Source organism: Phyllobates terribilis, unplaced genomic scaffold (genome assembly GCF_046119375.1).
Source record: "Phyllobates terribilis strain yellow unplaced genomic scaffold, ASM4611937v1 Scaffold_9__5_contigs__length_417890890, whole genome shotgun sequence".
Lineage (NCBI taxonomy): Eukaryota > Metazoa > Chordata > Amphibia > Anura > Dendrobatidae > Phyllobates > Phyllobates terribilis.
In genome coordinates, this window is record NW_027362769.1 from 399,476,818 (window position 1) to 399,500,918 (window position 24,101).

The 24,101-nt window shown below is 53.8% G+C and overlaps 1 protein-coding gene across 1 annotated transcript; it reads right to left on the minus strand.

The window, feature by feature from the left end:
- Positions 1 to 299: 299 nt before the first annotated feature.
- On the minus strand, positions 300 to 10,629 carry MAPK7 (mitogen-activated protein kinase 7). The gene is made up of 7 exons (XM_073648885.1): positions 10,419 to 10,629; positions 9,451 to 9,658; positions 9,042 to 9,207; positions 3,455 to 4,641; positions 1,663 to 2,588; positions 1,449 to 1,576; positions 300 to 1,362 (listed from the first exon to the last, which is right to left on the minus strand). Exons 2-7 carry the CDS (start codon positions 9,650 to 9,652, stop codon positions 1,209 to 1,211), a joined length of 2,763 nt encoding a protein of 920 aa, XP_073504986.1. The 5' UTR covers positions 9,653 to 9,658; positions 10,419 to 10,629; the 3' UTR covers positions 300 to 1,208.
- Positions 10,630 to 24,101: the final 13,472 nt, after the last annotated feature.

Genomic DNA, 24,101 nt, shown 5'->3' on the forward strand with positions numbered 1-24,101 from the left:
ACTGCCCCCAAAGAGGCCACCATTCCAGAAGAAGGGCTTAGATCCCGACACAATGCCAGGAGGGCACAGAGCAGACACACCCCTGATCGCCTGCAGCGTTACACATGTGATCAGCAAGGATCAGGGAGATCAGATGCAACCGAAAAATGACCTTAATCTAAAGCCACGGAGGTAGCGCTGCCCTGATAACAGAGGACAACAGCTGCTCGTCAATGTCTCACCGCAGGTTCCCTTCTTCCTCCTGTTTCATAGATCCGACGCCGGTAAATAAATAAAACTTTATTTCCAATTTATGAAACATCAGAAATCAGCTGCGACTACGGCCATGAAAGTGCAAGTGACGAGCAGAGAGAGGATATCGCAGAGCGTAGCCCCCCGATGTAGTCAGCGGCTGCAGATGGCGCAGAGCTCAGCCCCCCGGTGTAGTCAGCGGCTGCAGATGGCGCAGAGCTCAGCCCCCGGTGTAGTCAGCGGCTGCACATGGCGCAGAGCTCAGCCCCCCGGTATAGTCAGCGGCTGCAGATGGCGCAGAGCTCAGCCCTCCGATGTAGTCAGCGGCTGCACATGGCGCAGAGCTCAGTCCCCCGGTGTAGTCAGCGGCTGCACATGGCGCAGAGCTCAGTCCCCCGGTGTAGTCAGCGGCTGCACATGGCGCAGAGCTCAGGCCCCCGATGTAGTCAGCGGCTGCAGATGGCGCAGAGCTCAGTCCTCTGATGTAGTCAGCGGCTGCACATGGCGCAGAGCTCAGTCCTCTGATGTAGTCAGCGGCTGCACATGGCGCAGAGCTCAGTCCCCCGATGTAGTCAGCGGCTGCACATGGCGCAGAGCTCAGCCCCCCGATGTAGTCAGCGGCTGCACATGGCGCAGAGCTCAGCCCTCCGATGTAGTCAGCGGCTGCAGATGGCGCAGAGCTCAGTCCCCCGATGTAGTCAGCGGCTGCACATGGCGCAGGGCTCAGTCCCCCGGTGTAGTCAGCGGCTGCACATGGCGCAGAGCTCAGTCCCCCGATGTAGTCAGCGGCTGCACATGGCGCAGAGCTCAGTCCCCCCGTCTGTTCATTGTTGGCTGAAGATGTTGAGCCTTTGTGGTGACCGATGCGGCCGCAGCGCCTCCTACGTCCCTAGTGCAGGGCGCCTCCACATACAGACGTCACCCTTTGTCGTAAGATTAAGTGTTGCGATGATAACCACAGTCTCGCCATTCAGCAATCATCCGTCATGGAGGTCGGGAATGTCAGACAGGCTCATGGGAGATCCCAACTGGAGGTCCTCCTGGAGGGAGGCCATGTCTGCGGGGTTCATACGATGAACGTCCAGCCAGTCGGCCAGGAGCGACGCTGACAGCGGAGTGGAGTCAGCCAGGCTGGAAGACAAAAACACAAGCATTAGAAGAAGAGCGGGGTCCGTGGGCCAGAGTTTCTCGCTTTACTGCACGCTGCGCTCTATCACCTTTCACGGTTCTCCGGAGTCATCTCGAAGGATTGGTTCAAAAATTCCTCCAGGTCAAAGCCCACACCATACCCGGCGCCACTGCCCTTGGGGGTAACGGAGAAAACAGGGGGCAACATGTCCTCCACCTGCAAAGGAAAAACGAGAGTGATCAGGGTTAAAGGGTTAATGAGGGAGAGGACGGCACAACGCAGGACGGCAGCACCGGTCTGACCTGCGACCTCGACAGCTGCTGCGTCACCAGGTTGATATCTGTAGACATCGTGTTGGTGTCTGTTGTGGTGAAGGCGGCTGCAGACAGATCCTGGGACTTTGCCGACACTGCTCGACCAGGGCACGACATCCCTGTAACTTGCTGCGGGGGGCCCTCAAGGTCGGCGGGGCTGCGCAGGAACATTGCAGGATCCGCGGTGACAGCGCTGTTCTTCCTGTCTCCGGTGTCGGGTGCGGGCCAGACGCCATCCTGATGCCCTGCTCTGTGCCACGTAGGGTTGAGTCTGACAGGAGCAGGGAACGCAGGGGGTAAGGCAGCTCCTCCAGCCACAAACTTGACGTCAGGAGGGAGCTGGGAGGTGACGGGAGGAGTCACCGGCTTCACGTGAGACGTCAACACCACCGAGCCCATCTGGAAGGCGGTAAGGGGCGGGGGCACGTAGTGCAGAAGGTTGGGTACAGGACAGGGGTCTAGGCAGCGTGGCACGAACTGGATATTGGGTGCCACACATGGGGCAGGGACGGTGCCGCTCTGCGGGGTCCTGGCGTCAGGGACAGGATTAAGGGTCGTCATAGGAAAGACCGATTGTGGTGGGAGAGGCTGGGCGACCGGGCACGCGTCAGGGCCCATCACTGCGGGTTTAGGCGCAGGAGTGATTTGGCTGGAAGAAGGCAGAACTGGCTGCAGGTTCTGATCGATCATTCGATTCCAACGTTCTAAAAGGTTTTTATCGTTCTCACTCAGCACGAGCCCCCCGAATCCCTCCGCTTTCTTTATATCCCGACGTTCCTTCTCCTTCTGCTTCTTTTCCTTCTCCCGTGCGCGTTCCAGACGTCTTCTCCTTTTCTCTTCCCGCTCCCGCTGACGATCCTGAGCCGTGATTGGCTTCTTTAATTCTGGAGTCTCTGGAACTGAACACGGAGCATCTGAAGAAGAAAGAGAATATTATTACACAGCGGTACAGAGCGGCGGTGCAACTGTCTATAATAATACTACCCCCTATGTACTAGAATATAACTACTATTATACTGCCCCCTATGTACTAGAATATAACTACTATTATACTGCCCCCTATGTACTAGAATATAACTACTATAATACTGCCCCTATGTACAAGAATATAACTACTAGAATACTGCCCCCTATGTACAAGAATATAACTACTAGAATACTGCCCCCTATGTACAAGAATATAACTACTAGAATACTGCCCCCTATGTACAAGAATATAACTACTATAATACTGCCCCCTATGTACAAGAATATAACTACTATAATACTGCCCCCTATGTACAAGAATATAACTACTATAATACTGCTCCTATGTGCAAGAATATAACTACTATAATACTGCCCCTATGTACAAGAATATAACTACTATAATACTGCCCCCTATGTACAAGAATATAACTACTATAATACTGCCCCTATGTACAAGAATATAACTACTATAATACTGCCTCTAATGTACAAGAATATAACTACTATAATACTGCCCCCTATGTACAAGAATATAACTACTATAATACTGCTCTCTATGTACAAGAATATAACTACTATAATACTGCTCCTATGTACAAGAATATAACTACTATAATACTGCCCCTATGTACTAGAATATAACTACTATAATACTGCCCTTATGTACAAGAATATAACTACTATAATACTGCCCCCTATGTACAAGAATATAACTACTATAATACTGCTCCCTATGTACAAGAATATAACTACTATAATACTGCCCCCTATAGAGGAGGTCGGGTTATGTGTGTGGATGTTGGGTTCTCACCTTTGGATTTGTTCCTCAGGGCTGATTTCAGCAGAGCAGCCTTTAGTGCTGCCTTGGTGTCATCGGATATGGCGCCCTCTCGTTTTGGCACAGGCTCTGGATCAGCTTTGATAGCGGGCGTCTCGTCTTTCGTCTCCTCCTTCACCTGCTGCAGTTCTGGGTCCCTGCTCTCCACAGGAGACGTCAGGTCGATGGTCTCTGGCTTCTCCGGGACTCTGGGCGAATCCATTTGAAAGTCTACCCGGTCTCTGGCAGAGTTGGCACTGGGCATGTCCACATCTAATCCTTCCGAGGGTGGCGGAAGTGGTGGTGAGTGGAAGTCCTCTTCTCTCACCATGGTCTCTGGCACCGGCCCCTCGACCGCGGGTTTTAGGGCGGGCTTGAAGCTGATCTGCCGGCGGATGCCCTCTCGGCGCCGGTGGAAGCTGTCTATCTCGGCCACGATGGCCTCTTTAATCTGCTCTTTGGTCAGAACCTTCTTGTCAAAGCCGAAGTCAAAGGCGGGCACACACTCGGGCTCATCGTCGGGGTCGTGGTATTTGGACAGGAAAGGGTGGCGCAAAGCTTCCCTGACGGAAATCCGTTCCCGCGGGTCGAACCGTAGCATTTTAGACAGGAGGTCTAGGGCTTTGCGGTCTCCTTGTGGGTACAGATGTGTCCATGGCACCGGCTGGCGGGTGGGCAGGCTCTGGATGTAGGCTCGCACCCTTTCGGCACCGATGGCGCGGATGACTTGGCAGGACGGCGTCCCGAGCACCATCATGATGAGCTGCAGCTGGTGGATGTAGTTCTTCCCGGGGAACAGCTGCTTCCGCCCCAGCATTTCAGCGAAGATGCAACCCACGGACCACATGTCGATGGCCTGTGTGTACTCGTGCAGCGACAGCATGAGCTCCGGGGCGCGGTACCAGCGGGTGGCCACGTACTCTGTCATGAAGTACTTGTACTCGTCGGGCTTGGTGCAGAGGCCCCGCGCCATCCCGAAGTCCCCGATCTTCAGCTCGCAGTTCTCGTTGATCAGGAGGTTACTCGGCTTCAGGTCGCGGTGGAGGACGTTGGCCGAGTGGATGTACTTCAGCCCCCGCAGCAGCTGGTACAGGAAGTAGCGGGCGTGCTCCAGTGTGAGCGGCTGCGAGGAGTGGATGATCTGGTGGAGGTCGCTCTCCATGAGGTCCAGCACCACGTACCTGCGGGCAGAGACAGGCGCCAGTCAGCAGTGCCCACAACTGTCCCGGCAGGGCGAAACAGCTCCTGTCATCCCCTGCGCTGCAGCCCCCTCCTGACATCCCCTGCGCTACAGCCCCCCTCTGACAACCACGGGAGGAGTCCTGAGGAGATAATTTGCATATTCCCACTGCATTTTGGGATAAGTGAAGAGTCTCCGCGAGCTCAAAGAACACTGGATTTTGGCCGTTGGAGCTGAAAGGAGGACATCGGTAAATCGAATTTGAGCGTTTTTCACTGCTTTCATAACATAATCAACAATAAGAACATGGAAGAGTCCAGGAGCCATTTGGTGAGCTGCATATCCTGCTACATGTTCACAGACTTGCCAGTGGAAAAGCCAAACTTCACATGCCAGAAATGCAAGCTTGTGTCCCTGTTGGAGGAAAATCTAGAAGAGAGGTTAACTACCTTGAAAATCATTAAGGAAGGTGAAGAGTTCTTAGACAGAGCAGAATTATCTCTTCATGATTCAGAAAGAGAAGAAATTCGAACTGCACCTGAGGAAACAGAGGAATGGAAGCCTGTGACCCACAGAAGCCGGAGGATCGAGAGGCAGTCAGCAGCCATACTGCTCAGGAACCAGTACCAGGCTCTCACGCAGGAGAACCATGAAGAAATACAGCAAGATAAGACTTTGCCAGCAATGAATAACCTTGTAAGCCCTCAGAATCCTCCTGGATGGAGAAAGAAGAATGTTGTGAAGAAAAAACGGAGAGTGGTGGTCATGGGGGATTCCCTGTTAAGAGGAACAGAGGCCGCTATCTGCAGACCAGACATAACCTCAAGAGAAATGTGCTGTCTTCCAGGAGCAAAAATTAAAGATGTGTCTGACAGGATATCAAGACTCTTCAGACCTACAGATCACTACCCATTCCTGCTAATACATGTGGGGACAAATGACACCGCAAGAAAGGACCTGGAAACCATCTGCAGTGACTTTGAAGACTTAGGCAAGAAAGTGAAAGAATTGGGAGCGCAGGTGGTCTTCTCATCCATCCTCCCAGTGGATGGCCATGGAACAATGAGGTGGATTAAGATTCTACAGGTGAACAACTGGCTACGTCGATGGTGCCGTCAACAAGGATTTGGATTTCTGGATCACGGAATGAATTACCTTTATGATGGACTACTTGCTGGAGATGGGGTGCACCTTACCAAGACTGGAAGACGTGTATTTGGAAGTCGCCTTGCTACACAACAAAAATATGGGAGGAAGAGAAACCAATCACAAACTAAAATGTTTTTATACAAATGCACAAAGCATGGGCAACAAACAAGGAGAATTGGAACTACTAACGCAGGAAAAGAAATATGATGTCATTGGAATCACTGAAACTTGGTGGGACGATACACATGATTGGAATAAAAGGCTAAAAGGATACAACTTATCTGCAAGAAACAGACTTGATAAACGAGGAGGAGGTGTTGCATTGTATGTTAGAAAAGCGTATATCTGCACAGAGATTGAAGCTTCAGAGACTGGGAGTTCTGTGGGAACTGTCTGGGTAAGAATACAAGGAGAGAACAACGGAAAGGACACCATTGTAAGCATTTACTACAGGCCACCTAGGCAAGCTGAAGATATGGATGAACTCTTTATGTATCAAATCACCAAGTTCTCCAAAAAATATGACGTAGTGGTCATGGGAGATTTCAACTATCCAGACATTTGTTGGGAATCTCTCTCAAGTAAAACTAACAGGTCAAGCAAATTCTTATCCTCTCTTGCTGACAACTTTATCTTCCAATAAGTAGGGGAGAAAACAAGGGGATCTGCTACTTTGGATCTAATCCTTATAAACAGGGAGGAAATGGTTGAGGAGGTAAAGGTGGCTGGGACCCTAGGAGGCAGCGATCATGCTATTATAGAATTTTGGATAACTAGAGGAGGAAGACTGTGAAGACTCAAACTTCAAGGTTAGATTTTAGAAAGGCAGATTTTAAGAGACTCAGAAAGAGAATAGGAGGGATCCAATGGCTGGATGTCCTTAAGGACAAAAATGTCCAGGAAGGATGGGAAATTTTTAAAAATGAGATTCTCAAAGCGCAATCATTAAGAATCCTGAAAAGTAGGAAGAATGGGAAGCATTTAAGGAAACCAGGATGGATGAACACAGAACTTAAACACATGCTAAAAAGAAAGAAAGAAATGTTTATCAAATGGAAAGAGGGAGGCATATCTAAAGAAGATTATAATGCAGTCTGCAGAACCTGCAGGGCACGTATCAGGTTAGCTAAAGCTGACAATGAATTAAGAGATGTCAAAAGCAATAAAAAAGGATTTTGGGGGTATGTCAAAAGTAAAAGAAAAGTCAAAGATGCTATAGGATTTTTACAGGATGAAAATGGTGAAATGGTAAGAGAGGATGTTGAGAAGGCCGAACTTTTTAATTCCTATTTTGCATCAGTTTTCTCTCAGAAAGAAAATGTAACATCAACTGATCTTCACTGTCCTTTTAAAGGAATAGAAGAATCCAGGTTATCTGTAAACAGAAAGATTGTGAGGGAATATTTAGCTAACATAAATGAGTTCAAGTCTCCAGGTCCAGATGAATTACACCCCACAGTACTGAAGGAGATCGTAGAAGAAGTCTTAGAACCACTCTCCATAATCTTTGAAAATTCTTGGAGAACAGAAGTCCCAGAAGACTGGAGAAGAGCAAATGTTGTTCCTATCTTCAAAAAGGGGAAGAAGGTGGACCCAGGGAACTATAGGCCGGTGAGTCTGACTTCTATACCAGGAAAGATCTTTGAACAAATTATTAAACAACATGTATGTAAGTACCTGGATAAGAATGAAGTGATTAACCAGAGTCAGCATGGGTTTGTAACTAACAAGTCATGTCAGACTAACTTAATTTCCTTCTATGACAGAATCACTGACTGGGTGGATCAGGGAAATGCTGTAGATATAGAATATCTTGACTTCAGCAAAGCATTTGACAAAGTATCTCACACCATCCTTATTGAAAAAATGACCAAGTATGCAATGGACAAGGCAACTGTTAGGTGGATTCATAACTGGCTTAGTGATCGGACTCAAAGAGTGGTTGTAAATGGCTTCACATCCAGCTGGATGAATGTCTCAAGTGGGGTATCACAGGGCTCCGTCCTGGGACCTGCATTGTTCAACATCTTTATCAATGATTTAGATGAAGGAATTGAGGGTAAACTGATTAAATTTGCTGATGACACAAAGCTAGAAGGGATAGCTAATACTAGAGAAGAGAGAGAGAGGATTCAAAAAGACCTAAATAAACTGGAGCAGTGGGCAGCAACCAACAGAATGGTTTTTAACAGGGAAAAATGCAAAGTACTACATCTGGGCAATAAAAATGAAAAAAGCATATACAGAATGGGAGGAATAGAGCTAAGCAACAGTACATGTGAAAAAGACCTAGGTATACTAATAGATCATAGACTGAACATGAGTCAACAGTGTGATGCAGCAGCAAAAAAGGCAAATACAATTCTGGGATGTATTAACAGAAGCATACAGTCTAGATCACGTGAAGTCATTATCGGTCTTTACTCCTCTTTGGTCAGACCTCATCTGGAATACTGTGTACAGTTTTGGGCACCACATTTTAAAAAAGACATAGACAAACTGGAGCAAGTTCAGAGAAGAGCGACCAGAATGGTGACTGGTCTGCAAACCATGTCCTATGAGGAACGGTTGCAGGATTTGGGAATGTTTAGCTTGCAAAAAAGAAGACTGAGAGGAGACTTAATAGCTGTCTACAAATATGTCAAGGGCTGTCACATTGTAGAAGGATCATCTTTATTCTCATTTGCACAAGGAAAGACTAGAAGCAATGGGATGAAACTAAATGGGAGGAGACACAGATTAGATATTAGAAAAAACTTTTTGACAGTTAGGGTGATTAATGAGTGGAACAGGCGGCCACGAGAGGTGGTGAGTTCCCCTTCAATGGACGTCTTCAAACAGAGGCTGGACAGACATCTGTCTGAGATGATTTAGTGAATCCTGCATTGAGCAGGGGGTTGGACCAGATGACTCAGGAGGTCCCTTCCAACTCTACCATTCTATGATTCTATGACATCCCCTGCGCTGCAGCCCCCTCCTGACTTCCCCTGCGCTGCAGCCCCCTCCTGACTTCCCCTGCGCTGCAGCCCCCTCCTGACTTCCCCTGCGCTGCAGCCCCCTCCTGACTTCCCCTGCGCTGCAGCCCCCTCCCGACTTCCCCTGCGCTGCAGCCCCCTCCCGACTTCCCCTGCGCTGCAGCCCCCTCCCGACTTCCCCTGCGCTGCAGCCCCCTCCCGACTTCCCCTGCGCTGCAGCCCCCTCCTGACTTCCCCTGCGCTGCAGCCCCCTCCTGACTTCCCCTGCGCTGCTCACACGGCTCTGAAGTCGCAGTAGGGCACGCCGGGCCTCAGGATGTCCTTGATGGCGATGACGTTGTCGTGCTTGAAGTGCTTCAGGATCTTCAGCTCGCGCAGCGTGCGTTTGGCGTTGGTCACCACATCGAAGGCGTTGGGGATCTTCTTGATGGCGACATTCTGACCTGCGGAGAGGAGGATGGGCCGCATTAAAGGGCTACAACCAGAAAACCTCATCCTGAGCCGACACTTCTCACAGCTGAGAGCTCGGTGCAATGTCTCAGTGCAGGATAGCGCCATTAATCTATATCTGCTCACTGTTGTTCTCTGGTGTCAGCCCTGGCACACGGAGCGACATGGCTGTGAGCACAGCTGACACCACAGTGTATGAGGCGCCGCCTGCTGGGAGTTGTAGTGCGTGCCCTCACCTGTGCCCTTCCTTCGGGCAGAGGACACCACGCCGTAGGCGCCCGTGCCGATGGTCTCGATGATCTCGTACTCCTCGCCAACGTCAAAGTTGATGTCGAAGGATCGCTGCTGCAGGATTGCCATGGAGGAGGCGCAGCGCGAGGCCGGGGGTCTGGGGGGCTCCACGTTTGGCACTGCGGCCCCCGACGGATGGCCCTCCATCCTGAGCTGGAAGAGGGGCGAGAATGTCATGTACAGCGCTGAGCACACACCAGAGACAACACCGCCACACGGACGAGGTGCCACACGGACAGGGGTCGCACCGCCACAGACAAGGGGCAACATGGACGAGGGGGGGGGGGGTCACACCGCAACACGGACAGGGGGTCAAACGGACGAGGGGTCACACCGCCACAGAGACGAAGGGCCACATGGACGAGGGGGTCGCACCACCACAGAGACGAGGGGGTCACACCGCCACATGGAAAAGGGGTCACACCGCCACACGGGCGAGGGGCCACATGGACAGAGGTCACATCGCCACAGACAATGAGCCACATGGACGAGGGGTCACACCACCACACAGGCGAGGGGCAACATGGACGAGGGGGTCACACCGCCACACGGACAGGGGGTCAAACGGACGAGGGGTCACATCGCCACACGGAAAAGGGGTCACGCCGCCAGAGACGAGGGGTCACATGGACGAGGGGTCACGCCGCCAGAGACGAGGGGTCACATGGACGAGGGGTCACACCGCCACATGGAAAAGGGGTCACACCGCCACACGGGCGAGGGGCCACATGGGCGAGGGGGTCACACCGCCACACGGACAGGGGGTCAAAAGGACGAGGGGGTCACACCGCCACACGGACAGGGGGTCGCACGTGAGGGGTGTTAATTTCATATACAGCGCTCCACACACACAAGAGACTACACATGAGGGGCCACACCCCAATACCTGCCTCATACCCCTCACACTCAGTACCTGCTGTCAGGTCATGTGACAGCTCCCGGCCCCTCCCAGCTGTCCAGGACCGTGAACCAGCCCCCTAAGCCCGTCCTGCTTCACACGAGCATCAGTAAACAGCGAGGCGGCTCCTTTAAGAAGAAGTGACCCGGCTGCCGAACTGCGAACAGGTCCCCGGATGTAGAGCAGCAACCTGAGGGCGTGGCCACAGAAGTCTGCGTCCGGGGAGCGCTCCGGCTCCACCAATCCGTGACTACAGGGCGGGGCCGACGCTGACTCTAAGCTCCACGGCCAATGGGTGAACGGATAAGCGCCACAGAGGGGCGTGTCCTGCTGCCTAGCAACCATTTGGCCGCCAATGTGACCATGTGACTGTAGGTTGGAAACTGTAGAGTGATGAAGTCAGTGAGTGAGCGGGATGAGGAGCAGCAGTGATAGGAGGAGAGAACCGGGGACGGGAGCAGGGTGAGGAGACCCGGTGATAGGAGGAGGAGAACCGGGGATAGGAGGAGGAGAACAGGGGATAGGAGGAGGAGGAGAACCGGGGATAGGTGGAGCAGGATGAGGAGAACCGGGGATAGGATGAGGAGGAGAACCGGGGATAGGAGGAGCAGGAGGAGGAGAACCGGTGATAGGAGGAGCAGGATGAGGAGAACCGGTGATAGGAGGAGCAGGATGAGGAGAATCGGGGATAGGAGGAGCAGGATGAGGAGAACCGGGGATAGGAAGAGCAGGATGAGGAGACCCGACGATAGGAGGAGCAGGATGAGGAGAACCGGGGATAGGAGGAGCAGGATGAGGAGAACCGGTGATAGGAGGAGCAGGATGAGGAGACCCGACGATAGGAGGAGCAGGATGAGGAGAACCGGGGATAGGAGGAGCAGGATGAGGAGACCCGGGGATAGGAGGAGCAGGATGAGGAGAACCGGGGATAGGAGGAGCAGGATGAGGAGAACCGGGGATAGGAGGAGCAGGATGAGGAGACCCAGCGATAGGAGGAGCAGGATGAGGAGACCCAGCGATAGGAGGAGCAGGATGAGGAGACCCAGCGATAGGAGGAGCAGGATGAGGAGACCCGGAGATAGGAGGAGCAGGATGAGGAGACCCGGCGATAGGAGGAGCAGGATGAGGAGACCCGGCGATAGGAGGAGCAGGATGAGGAGACCCGACGATAGGAGGAGCAGGATGAGGAGAACCGGCGATAGGAGGAGCAGGATGAGGAGACCCGGCGATAGGAGGAGCAGGATGAGGAGACCCGGCGATAGGAGGAGCAGGATGAGGAGACCCGGCGATAGGAGGAGCAGGATGAGGAGAACCGGGGATAGGAGGAGCAGGATGAGGAGAACCGGGGATAGGAGGCGCAGGATGAGGAGACCCGACGATAAGAGGAGCAGGATGAGGAGAACCGGGGATAGGAGGCGCAGGATGAGGAGAACCGGGGATAGGAGGAGCAGGATGAGGAGAACCGGGGATAGGAGGCGCAGGATGAGGAGACCCGACGATAAGAGGAGCAGGATGAGGAGACCCGGCGATAGGAGGAGCAGGATGAGGAGAACCGGGGATAGGAGGCGCAGGATGAGGAGACCCGACGATAAGAGGAGCAGGATGAGGAGACCCGGCGATAGGAGGAGCAGGATGAGGAGAACCGGGGATAGGAGGAGCAGGATGAGAAGAACCGGGGATAGGAGGAGCAGGATGAGAAGAACCGGGGATAGGAGGAGCAGGATGAGGAGAACCCGTGATAGGAGGAGCAGGATGAGGAGACCCGGCGATAGGAGGAGCAGGATGAGGAGACCCGGCGATAGGAGGAGCAGGATGAGGAGACCCGGCGATAGGAGGAGCAGGATGAGGAGACCCGGCGATAGGAGGAGCAGGATGAGGAGACCCGGCGATAGGAGGAGCAGGATGAGGAGAACCGGGGATAGGAGGAGCAGGATGAGGAGAATCGGGGACAGGAGGAGCAGGATGAGGAGAACCGGTGATAGGAGGAGCTGAAACCCGGTGATAGGAGGAGCAGGATGAGAAGCGGTGATAGGAGGAGCAGGATGAGGAGAACCAGGGATAGGAGGAGCAGAAACCCGGTGGTAGGAGGAGCAGGATGAGGACAATCGGTGAGAGGAGGAGCAGGATGAGGAGAACCGGGGATAGGAGGAGCAGGATGAGGAGACCCGGTGAGAAGAGGGGCAGGATGAGGAGACCCGGTGAGAGGAGGGGCAGGATGAGGAGAATAGGTGAGAGGAGGGGCAGGATGAGGAGAACCGGTGAGAGGAGGAGCAGGATGAGGAGACCCAGTGATAGGAGGAGGAGAACCCGTGATAGGAGGAGCAGGATGAGGAGAACCGGTGATAGGAGGAGCAGGATTAGGAGAAACGGTGGGAGGAGGCGCAGGATGAGGAGAATCGGTGATAGGAGGAGCAGGATGAGGAGAACCGGGGATAGGAGGAGCAGGATGAGGAGAACCGGCGATAGGAGGAGCTGGATGAGGAGACCCGGTGAGAGGAGGGGCAGGATGAGGAGAATCGGTGAGAGGAGGGGCAGGATGAGGAGAATCGGTGAGAGGAGGGGCAGGATGAGGAGAACCGGTGATAGGAGGAGCAGGATGAGGAGAACCGGTGATAGGAAGAGCAGGATTAGGAGAACCGGTGGGAGGAGGCGCAGGATGAAGAGAACCGGTGATAGGAGGAGCAGGATGAGGAGAACCGGGGATAGGAGGAGCAGGATGAGGAGACCCGGCGATAGGAGGAGCAGGATGAGGAGACCCGGCGATAGGAGGAGCAGGATGAGGAGACCCGGCGATAGGAGGAGCAGGATGAGGAGAACCGGGGATAGGAGGAGCAGGATGAGGAGAATCGGGGACAGGAGGAGCAGGATGAGGAGAACCGGTGATAGGAGGAGCTGAAACCCGGTGATAGGAGGAGCAGGATGAGAACCGGTGATAGGAGGAGCAGGATGAGGAGAACCAGGGATAGGAGGAGCAGAAACCCGGTGGTAGGAGGAGCAGGATGAGGAGAACCGTTGATAGGAGGAGCAGGATTAGGAGAACTGGTGGGAGGAGGCGCAGGATGAGGACAATCGGTGAGAGGAGGAGCAGGATGAGGAGAACCGGGGATAGGAGGAGCAGGATGAGGAGACCCGGTGAGAGGAGGGGCAGGATGAGGAGAATCGGTGAGAGGAGGGGCAGGATGAGGAGAATCGGTGAGAGGAGGGGCAGGATGAGGAGAACCGGTGAGAGGAGGAGCAGGATGAGGAGACCCAGTGATAGGAGGAGGAGAACCCGTGATAGGAGGAGGAGAACAGGGGATAGGAGGAGGAGGAGAACCGGGGATAGGAGGAGCAGGATGAGGAGAACCGGGGATAGGATGAGGAGGAGAACCGGGGATAGGAGGAGCAGGAGGAGGAGAACCGGTGATAGGAGGAGCAGGATGAGGAGAACCGGTGATAGGAGGAGCAGGATGAGGAGAATCGGGGATAGGAGGAGCAGGATGAGGAGACCCGACGATAGGAGTAGCAGGATGAGGAGAACCGGGGATAGGAGGAGCAGGATGAGGAGAACCGGGGATAGGAGGAGCAGGATGAGGAGACCCGACGATAGGAGGAGCAGGATGAGGAGAACCGGTGATAGGAGGAGCAGGATGAGGAGAACCGGGGATAGGAGGAGCAGGATGAGGAGACCCGACGATAGGAGGAGCAGGATGAGGAGAACCGGGGATAGGAGGAGCAGGATGAGGAGAACCGGGGATAGGAGGAGCAGGATGAGGAGACCCGACGATAGGAGGAGCAGGATGAGGAGAACCGGGGATAGGAGGAGCAGGATGAGGAGACCCGGAGATAGGAGGAGCAGGATGAGGAGACCCGGCGATAGGAGGAGCAGGATGAGGAGACCCGGCGATAGGAGGAGCAGGATGAGGAGACCCGACGATAGGAGGAGCAGGATGAGGAGAACCGGCGATAGGAGGAGCAGGATGAGGAGACCCGGCGATAGGAGGAGCAGGATGAGGAGACCCGGCGATAGGAGGAGCAGGATGAGGAGACCCGGCGATAGGAGGAGCAGGATGAGGAGAACCGGGGATAGGAGGAGCAGGATGAGGAGAACCGGGGATAGGAGGCGCAGGATGAGGAGACCCGACGATAAGAGGAGCAGGATGAGGAGAACCGGGGATAGGAGGCGCAGGATGAGGAGAACCGGGGATAGGAGGAGCAGGATGAGGAGAACCGGGGATAGGAGGCGCAGGATGAGGAGACCCGACGATAAGAGGAGCAGGATGAGGAGACCCGGCGATAGGAGGAGCAGGATGAGGAGAACCGGGGATAGGAGGCGCAGGATGAGGAGACCCGACGATAAGAGGAGCAGGATGAGGAGACCCGGCGATAGGAGGAGCAGGATGAGGAGAACCGGGGATAGGAGGAGCAGGATGAGAAGAACCGGGGATAGGAGGAGCAGGATGAGGAGAACCCGTGATAGGAGGAGCAGGATGAGGAGACCCGGCGATAGGAGGAGCAGGATGAGGAGACCCGGCGATAGGAGGAGCAGGATGAGGAGACCCGGCGATAGGAGGAGCAGGATGAGGAGACCCGGCGATAGGAGGAGCAGGATGAGGAGACCCGGCGATAGGAGGAGCAGGATGAGGAGAACCGGGGATAGGAGGAGCAGGATGAGGAGAATCGGGGACAGGAGGAGCAGGATGAGGAGAACCGGTGATAGGAGGAGCTGAAACCCGGTGATAGGAGGAGCAGGATGAGAACCGGTGATAGGAGGAGCAGGATGAGGAGAACCAGGGATAGGAGGAGCAGAAACCCGGTGGTAGGAGGAGCAGGATGAGGACAATCGGTGAGAGGAGGAGCAGGATGAGGAGAACCGGGGATAGGAGGAGCAGGATGAGGAGACCCGGTGAGAGGAGGGGCAGGATGAGGAGACCCGGTGAGAGGAGGGGCAGGATGAGGAGAATAGGTGAGAGGAGGGGCAGGATGAGGAGAACCGGTGAGAGGAGGAGCAGGATGAGGAGACCCAGTGATAGGAGGAGGAGAACCCGTGATAGGAGCAGGATGAGGAGAACCGGTGATAGGAGGAGCAGGATTAGGAGAAACGGTGGGAGGAGGCGCAGGATGAGGAGAATCGGTGATAGGAGGAGCAGGATGAGGAGAACCGGGGATAGGAGGAGCAGGATGAGGAGAACCGGCGATAGGAGGAGCTGGATGAGGAGACCCGGTGAGAGGAGGGGCAGGATGAGGAGAATCGGTGAGAGGAGGGGCAGGATGAGGAGAATCGGTGAGAGGAGGGGCAGGATGAGGAGAACCGGTGATAGGAGGAGCAGGATGAGGAGAACCGGTGATAGGAAGAGCAGGATTAGGAGAACCGGTGGGAGGAGGCGCAGGATGAAGAGAACCGGTGATAGGAGGAGCAGGATGAGGAGAACCGGGGATAGGAGGAGCAGGATGAGGAGACCCGGCGATAGGAGGAGCAGGATGAGGAGACCCGGCGATAGGAGGAGCAGGATGAGGAGACCCGGCGATAGGAGGAGCAGGATGAGGAGAACCGGGGATAGGAGGAGCAGGATGAGGAGAATCGGGGACAGGAGGAGCAGGATGAGGAGAACCGGTGATAGGAGGAGCTGAAACCCGGTGATAGGAGGAGCAGGATGAGAACCGGTGATAGGAGGAGCAGGATGAGGAGAACCAGGGATAGGAGGAGCAGAAACCCGGTGGTAGGAGGAGCAGGATGAGGAGAACCGTTGATAGGAGGAGCAGGATTAGGAGAACTGGTGGGAGGAGGCGCAGGATGAGGACAATCGGTGAGAGGAGGAGCAGGATGAGGAGAACCGGTGATAGGAGGAGCAGGATTAGGAGAAACGGTGGGAGGAGGCGCAGGATGAGGAGAATCGGTGATAGGAGGAGCAGGATGAGGAGAACCGGGGATAGGAGGAGCAGGATGAGGAGAACCGGGGATAGGAGGAGCAGGATGAGGAGACCCGGTGAGAGGAGGGGCAGGATGAGGAGAATCGGTGAGAGGAGGGGCAGGATGAGGAGAATCGGTGAGAGGAGGGGCAGGATGACGAGAACCGGTGAGAGGAGGAGCAGGATGAGGAGACCCAGTGATAGGAGGAGGAGAACCCGTGATAGGAGGAGCAGGATGAGGAGAACCGGTGATAGGAGGAGCAGGATTAGGAGAAACGGTGGGAGGAGGCGCAGGATGAGGAGAATCGGTGAGAGGAGGGGCAGGATGAGGAGAATCGGTGAGAGGAGGGGCAGGATGAGGAGAACCGGTGATAGGAGCAGGATGAGGAGAACCGGTGATAGGAAGAGCAGGATTAGGAGAACCGGTGGTAGGAGGCGCAGGATGAGGAGAATCGGTGATAGGAGGAGCAGGATGAGGAGAACCGGGGATAGGAGGAGCAGGATGAGGAGAACCCCTGAGAGGAGGAGCAGGATGAGGAGAATCGGGGACAGGAGGAGCAGGATGAGGAGAACCGGTGATAGGAGGAGCTGAAACCCGGTGATAGGAGGAGCAGGATGAGAACCGGTGATAGGAGGAGCAGGATGAGGAGAACCAGGGATTGGAGGAGCAGAAACCCGGTGGTAGGAGGAGCAGGATGAGGAGAACCGTTGATAGGAGGAGCAGGATTAGGAGAACCGGTGGGAGGAGGCGCAGGATGAGGACAATCGGTGAGAGGAGGAGCAGGATGAGGAGAACCGGGGATAGGAGGAGCAGGATGAGGAGACCCGGTGAGAGGAGGGGCAGGATGAGGAGAATCGGTGAGAGGAGGGGCAGGATGAGGAGAACCGGTGAGAGGAGGAGCAGGAGGAGGAGACCCAGTGATAGGAGGAGGAGAACCCGTGATAGGAGGAGCAGGATGAGGAGAACCGGTGATAGGAAGAGCAGTATTAGGAGAAACGGTGGGAGGAGGCGCAGGATGAGGAGAATCTGTGATAGGAGGGGCAGGATGAGGAGAACCGGGGATAGGAGGAGCAGGATGAGGAGACCCGGTGAGAGGAGGGGCAGGATGAGGAGAATCGGTGAGAGGAGGAGCAGGATGAGGAGAACCGGTGATAGGAGGAGCACGATGAGGAGAACCGGTGATAGGAAGAGCAGGATTAGGAGAACCGGTGGGAGGAGGCGCAGGATGAGGAGAATCGGTGATAGGAGGGGCAGGATGAGGAGAACCGGGGATAGGAGGAGCAGGATGAGGAGAACCCCTGAGAGGAGGAGCAGGATGAGGAGACCCGGTGAGAGGAGGGGCAGGATGAGGAGACCCGGTGAGAGGAGGGGCAGTGGCAGCGGCAGCACAGGGTGGAAGTATCTGTGTAACAGCTGGACAGATATATAAGACCCTGGCTGCCACATTCAGAATGAATTGGAGATGAGAAAGTTTATTAAGAGGGAGACCGATTCGTAGAGAGTTGCAGCAGTTCAGACAAGAATTAATAAGAGCGATAGTAAGAGGTTTTTGCTGGAGATGTTTTTAACCCCTTTATGACTTCTACAGTACACATATGGCGCAAGTCGGAAGCAGGTGTATGGCCCGGCAGGTGATGGCTGTGTATTACAGCCAGGACCTGCCGCTAACAATCTGACATGTTAAATGCAGCTGTCAATCTCTGACCCCAGTATTTAATATGCGCCGGCATGCGTGCTCGTCATTCTCTCCGCTCATCAGCACACCCGTGAAGTGATCGTGGGTCGCCAGTTGGTTGTCATGACAGCCGGGTGGTGAGCTGAAGACCCCCCGTGCCGGTCGAGCTCCTTTTAATCCCTGCCTGTGGCTGGGCATCAAAAAGCATGAATTCTATATACAATGAGGCTGTGGCATTGCTGTATACAGCACAAGCGATCGGATGATCACAGCTTCAAGTCCCCTAAGTAAGCTAACAATAACAGTGGAAAATAATAAAAAGCGTTTTAAAAAAATATGAAAAAAATAAAAACCTAAAAGTTAAAATCACCCCCTTTTCTCCCCATTGAAAATAAACATTAAAAAAATACACATATGTGGTATCGCCACATTCAGAAAAGTCAGCTCTATCAAAATATAAAAACTCAAATCGGTAAACACCGTAAACCAAAAAAATGAAGAATGCCAAAATTACTTTTTTTTTTTTTTTTATAGCCGCAACTCAACAAAAAATACTGTTAACAAGCGATCAAAAAGTCACATCTATCCTAAAATGGTATTAATAAAAACATCGTCTCGCCCTGCAAAAAGTAAGCCATAACTCAGCTCTATCGACCGAAAAATGAAAATGTTGCAGGTCTTGGAAAATGACGACAGAATCGAAAAATTTTGGGGGGTAAATTTCAGATTTTTTTTCACCACTAAAAAAACAAAAAAAAAACTGGACATATTGGCTATCACCGTAATCGTATTGATGAGAAGAATCATTTGCGAGGTCATTTTTACCACAAAATGTACATTGTAAAAACAATTCGCAAAAAACTGTCAGAATTGCGTATTTTTTTTTCACAATTTCACCGCACATGGATTTTTTTCCTGTTTCCCAGTACACAATGTGGTAGAATGAATGGTGTCATTCAAAGTACAACTTGTCTTGCAAAAAACAAGCCCTCATATGTCTATGTGCACGGAAACAAAGCTATGGCTCGGGGAAGTCCGCAGCGTGAAGGGGTCAAGATGCAGGTGACATGAGCGAGTGACTAATCGGACATAGCGAATAGAGGAATGTTCTGTGTCATATATGACCCCAAGACAGCGGCGTGCTGCTGGGGAGTTATGGTTGAACCACTCGAGGAAGTGGCAATGTGGAGGATAGGTCGGTTAGTGGAGGTATTCAGAAGTAATGCAGGTGTGATATCAGGAGTAGAGGTGTCATTAGCATAGAGGTGGTGCTGAAAGTCAAATCTACTGATGGTTTGTCCAATAGGGGCAGTGTATAAGGATCAGATTACAAAAATAGAATGTACTCATGGGTATGTAAACACGTCTCACATCGAAAAACCCATTTAAAAGATAACTTTTAATAGATTGCATTAAGATAATGTAGGGTGATTAATGAGTGGAACAGGCGGCCACGAGAGGTGGTGAGTTCCCCTTCAATGGACGTCTTCAAACAGAGGCTGGACAGACATCTGTCTGAGATGATCTAGTGAATCCTGCTTTGAGCCGGGGGTTGGACCAGATGACCCAGGAGGTCCCTTCCAACTCTACCATTCTAGGATTCTTACAACTCACAAAAGACACCAAATACCATAGAAAAAGACACAAGTTAAAATGTGATCCATCCACTGGCAAAGGACAGATATAAAGCATTTTGTGGCACACGTGCAGATGACACAGAGAACCACCAACAAAATATCTCCCAATCAAAATCCGTCCACCTCTACCATCACAGACATAAAAATGCCACCAGGAATACCGTCAGTAGATACTGCTGGTATATTGTGGCTCCAAAGATAAATCAAGTAACAAATAGCATAGCAACTAGATATACACGATACTTAAACACACCGACTGTGTGGAATATTCATATTTATATCTAATCTCTGGCCACATTACCAGATAAAAATCTCATTCCACTCCAAATTAGGAGTATAGATAAATACTTCCCCGACTGAAATACGGTGGCAGATAATAGTATATAAGGAGAAGAGGAGGGGACCTAGAACTGAACCCTGAGCAACCACAACAGTAAGAGGAGGGGGCCTAGGACTCAACTCTGAGCAACCACAACAGTAAGAGGAGAGGGCCTAGGACTGAGCCCTTAGGAACCACAACAGTAAGAGGAAGGGGCCTAGGACTGAGCCCTGAGGAACCACAACAGTAAGAGGAGGGGGCCTAGAACTGAACCCTGAGCAACCACAACAGTAAGAGGAGGGGGCCTAGGACTGAACCCTGAGCAACCACAACAGTAAGAGGAGGGGGCCTAGGACTGAGCCCTGAGGAACCACAACAGTAAGAGGGGGGGGCCTAGGACTGAGCCCTGAGGAACCACAACAGTAAGAGGAGGGGGCCTAGGACTGAACCCTGAGCAACCACAACAGTAAGAGGAGGGGGCCTAGGACTGAGCCCTGAGGAACCACAACAGTAAGAGGGGGGGGCCTAGGACTGAACCCTGAGCAACCACAACAGTAAGAGGAGGGGGCCTAGGACTGAGCCCTGAGGAACCACAACAGTAAGAGGAGGGGGCCTAGGACTGAGCCCTGAGGAACCACAACAGTAAGAGGAGGGGGCCTAGGACTGAGCCCTGAGGAACCACAACAGTAAGAGGAGGGGGCCTAGGACTGAACCCTGAGGAACCACAACAGTAAGAGGAGGGGGCCTAGGACTGAACCGTGAGGAACCACAACAGTAAGAGGAGAGGGCCTAGGACTGAGCCCTGAGGAACCACAACAGTAAGAGGAGAAGACCTAGGCCTGAACCCTGAGGAACCACAACAGTAAGAGGAGAGGACCTAGGCCTGAAACCTGAGGAACCACAACAGTAAGAGGGGGGGGCCTAGGACTGAACCCTGAGCAACGACAACAGTAAGAGGAGGGGGCCTAGGACTGAGCCCTGAGCAACCACAACAGTAAGAGGAGGGGACCTAGGACTGAACCCTGAGGAGCCACAACAGTAAGAGGAGGGGGCCTAGGACTGAGCCCTGAGCAACCACAACAGGAGGGGGCCTAGGACTGAGCCCCGAGGAACCACAACAGTAAGAGGGGGGGGCCTAGGACTGAACCCTGAGCAACCACAACAGTAAGAGGAGGGGGCACAGGACTGAACACTTAGGAACCACAACAGTAAGAGGAGGGGGCCTAGGACTGAACCCTGAGCAACCACAACAGTAAGAGGAGGGGGCCTAGGACTGAACACTGAGGAACCACAACAGTAAGAGGAGGGGGCCTAGGACTGAGCCCTGAGGAACCACAACAGTAAGAGGAGGGGGCCTAGGACTGAGCCCTGAGGACCCTGACAGTAAGAGGAGGGGGCCTAGGACTGAGCCGTGAGGAACCACAACAGTAAGAGGAGGGGGCCTAGGACTGAACCCTGAGCAACCACAACAGTAAGAGGAGGGGGCCTAGGACTGAACCCTGAGCAACCACAACAGTAACAGGAGGGAGGGGGCCTAGGACTGAACACTGAAGAACAAGAACAGTAAGAGGGAGGGGGCCTAGGACTGAGCCCTGAGCAACCACAACAGTAAGAGGAGGGGGCCTAGGACTGAACCCTGAGCAACCACAACAGTAAGAGGAGGGGGCCTAGGACTGAACCCTGAGCAACCACAACAGTAACAGGAGGGAGGGGGCCTAGGACTGAACACTGAGGAACAAGAACAGTAAGAGGAGGGGGCCTAGGACTGAGCCCTGAGGAACCAGAACAGTAAGATAAGGGGGCCTAGGACTGAGCCCTGAGCAACCACAACAGTAAGAGGAGGGGACCTAGGACTGAGCCCTGAGGAACCACAACAGTTAGAGGAGGAGGCCTAGGCCTGAGCCCTGAGGAACCACAACAGTAAGAGGAGGGGGCCTAGGACTGAGCCCTGAGGACCCTGACAGTAAGAGGAGGGGGCCTAGGACTGAGCCCTGAGGAACCACAACAGTAAGAGGAGGGGGCCTAGGACTGAGCCCTGAGGAACCAGAACAGTAAGATAAGGGGGCCTAGGACTGAGCCCTGAGCAACCACAACAGTAAGAGGAGGGGGGCCTAGGACTGAACCCTGAGCAACCACAACAGTAAGAGGAGGGGGCCTAGGACTGAGCCCTGAGGAGCCACAACAGTAAGAGGAGGGGGCTTAGGACTGAGCCCTGAGGAGCCACAACAGTAAGAGGAGGGGGCCTAGGACTGAGCCCTGAGCAACCATAACAGTAAGAGGAGGGGGACTAGGACTGAACCCTGAGCAACCACAACAGTAACAGGAGGGAGGGGACCAGGACTGAACACTGAGGAACAAGAACAGTAAGAGGGAGCGGGCCTAGGACTGAGCCCTGAGGAACCACAACAGTAAGAGGAGGGGGCCTAGGACTGAGCCCTGAGGAACCACAACAGTAACAGGAGGGAGGGGGGCCTAGGACTGAGCCCTGAGGAACCACAACAGTAAGAGGAGAGGGCCTAGGACTGAGCCCTGAGGAACCACAACAGTAACAGGAGGGAGGGGGCCTAGGACTGAGCCCTGAGGAACCACAACAGTAAGAGGAGGGGGCCTAGGACTGAGCCCTGAGGAACCACAACAGTAAGAGGAGGGGGCCTAGGACTGAGCCCTGAGGAACAAGAACAGTACGAGGGAGGGGGCCTAGGACTGAACACTGAGGAACAAGAACAGTAAGCAGGAGGGGGCCTAGGACTGAGCCCTGAGGAACCACAACAGTAAGAGGAGGAGGCCTAGGACTGAGCCCTGAGGAACAAGAACAGTAAGAGGGAGGAGGCCTAGGACTGAGCCCTGAGGAACCACAACAGTAAGAGGAGGGGGCCTAGGACTGAGCCCTGAGCAACCACAACAGTAAGAGGAGGGGACCTAGGACTGAGCCCTGAGGAACAAGAACAGTAAGAGGAGGGGGCCTAGGACTGAGCCCTGAGGAACCACAACAGTAAGAGGAGGGGACCTAGGACTGAGCCCTGAGCAACCACAACAGTAAGAGGATGGGGCCTAGGACTGAACACTGAGGAACAAGAACAGTAAGAGGGAGGGGGGGCCTAGGACTGAGCCCTGAGCAACCACAACAGTAAGAGGAGGGGGCCTAGGACTGAGCCCTGAGGAACCACAACAGTAAGAGGAGGGGGCCTAGGACTGAGCCCTGAGGAACCACAACAGTAAGAGGAAGGGGGCTAGGACTGAACCCTGAGGAACCACAACAGTAAGAGGAGGGGGCCTAGGACAGAACCCTGAGGAACCACAACAGTAAGAGGAGGGGGCCTAGGACTGAACCCTGAGGAGCCACAACAGTAAGAGGAGGGGGCCTAGGACTGAGCCCTGAGCAACCACAACAGTAAGAGGAGGGGGGCCTAGGACTGAACCCTGAGCAACCACAACAGTAAGAGGAGGGGGCCTAGGACTGAGCCCTGAGGAACCACAACAGTAAGAGGAGGGGGCCTAGGACTGAACCCTGAGGAACCACAACAGTAAGAGGAGGGGGCCTAGGACTGAACCCTGAGGAGCCACAACAGTAAGAGGAGGGGGCCTAGGACTGAGCCCTGAGCAACCACAACAGTAAGAGGAGGGGGCCTAGGACTGAGCCCTGAGGAACCACAACAGTAAGAGGAGGGGGCCTAGGACTGAGCCCTGAGGAACCACAACAGTAAGAGGAGGGGGCCTAGGACTGAACCCTGAGGAACCAGAACAGTAAGATTAGGGGGCTTAGGACTGAGCCCTGAGCAACCACAACAGTAATAGGAGTGGGCCTAGGACTGAACCCTGAGGAACCAGAACAGTAAGAGGAGGGGGCCTAGGACTGAGCCCTGAGCAACCACAACAGTAAGAGGAGGGGAGCCTAGGACTGAACCCTGAGCAACCACAACAGTAAGAGGAGAGGGCCTAGGACTGAGCCCTGAGGAACCACAACAGTAACAGGAGGGAGGAGGGCCTACGACTTAACCCCTACGGAACCACAACAGTAAGAGGAGAGGGCCTAGGACTGAGCCCTGAGGAACCACAACAATAACAGGAGGGAGGGGGCCTAGGACTGAGCCCTGAGGAACAAGAAGAGTAAGAGGGAGGGGGCCTAGGACTGAACACTGAGGAACAAGAACAGTAAGAGGGAGGGGGCCTAGGACTG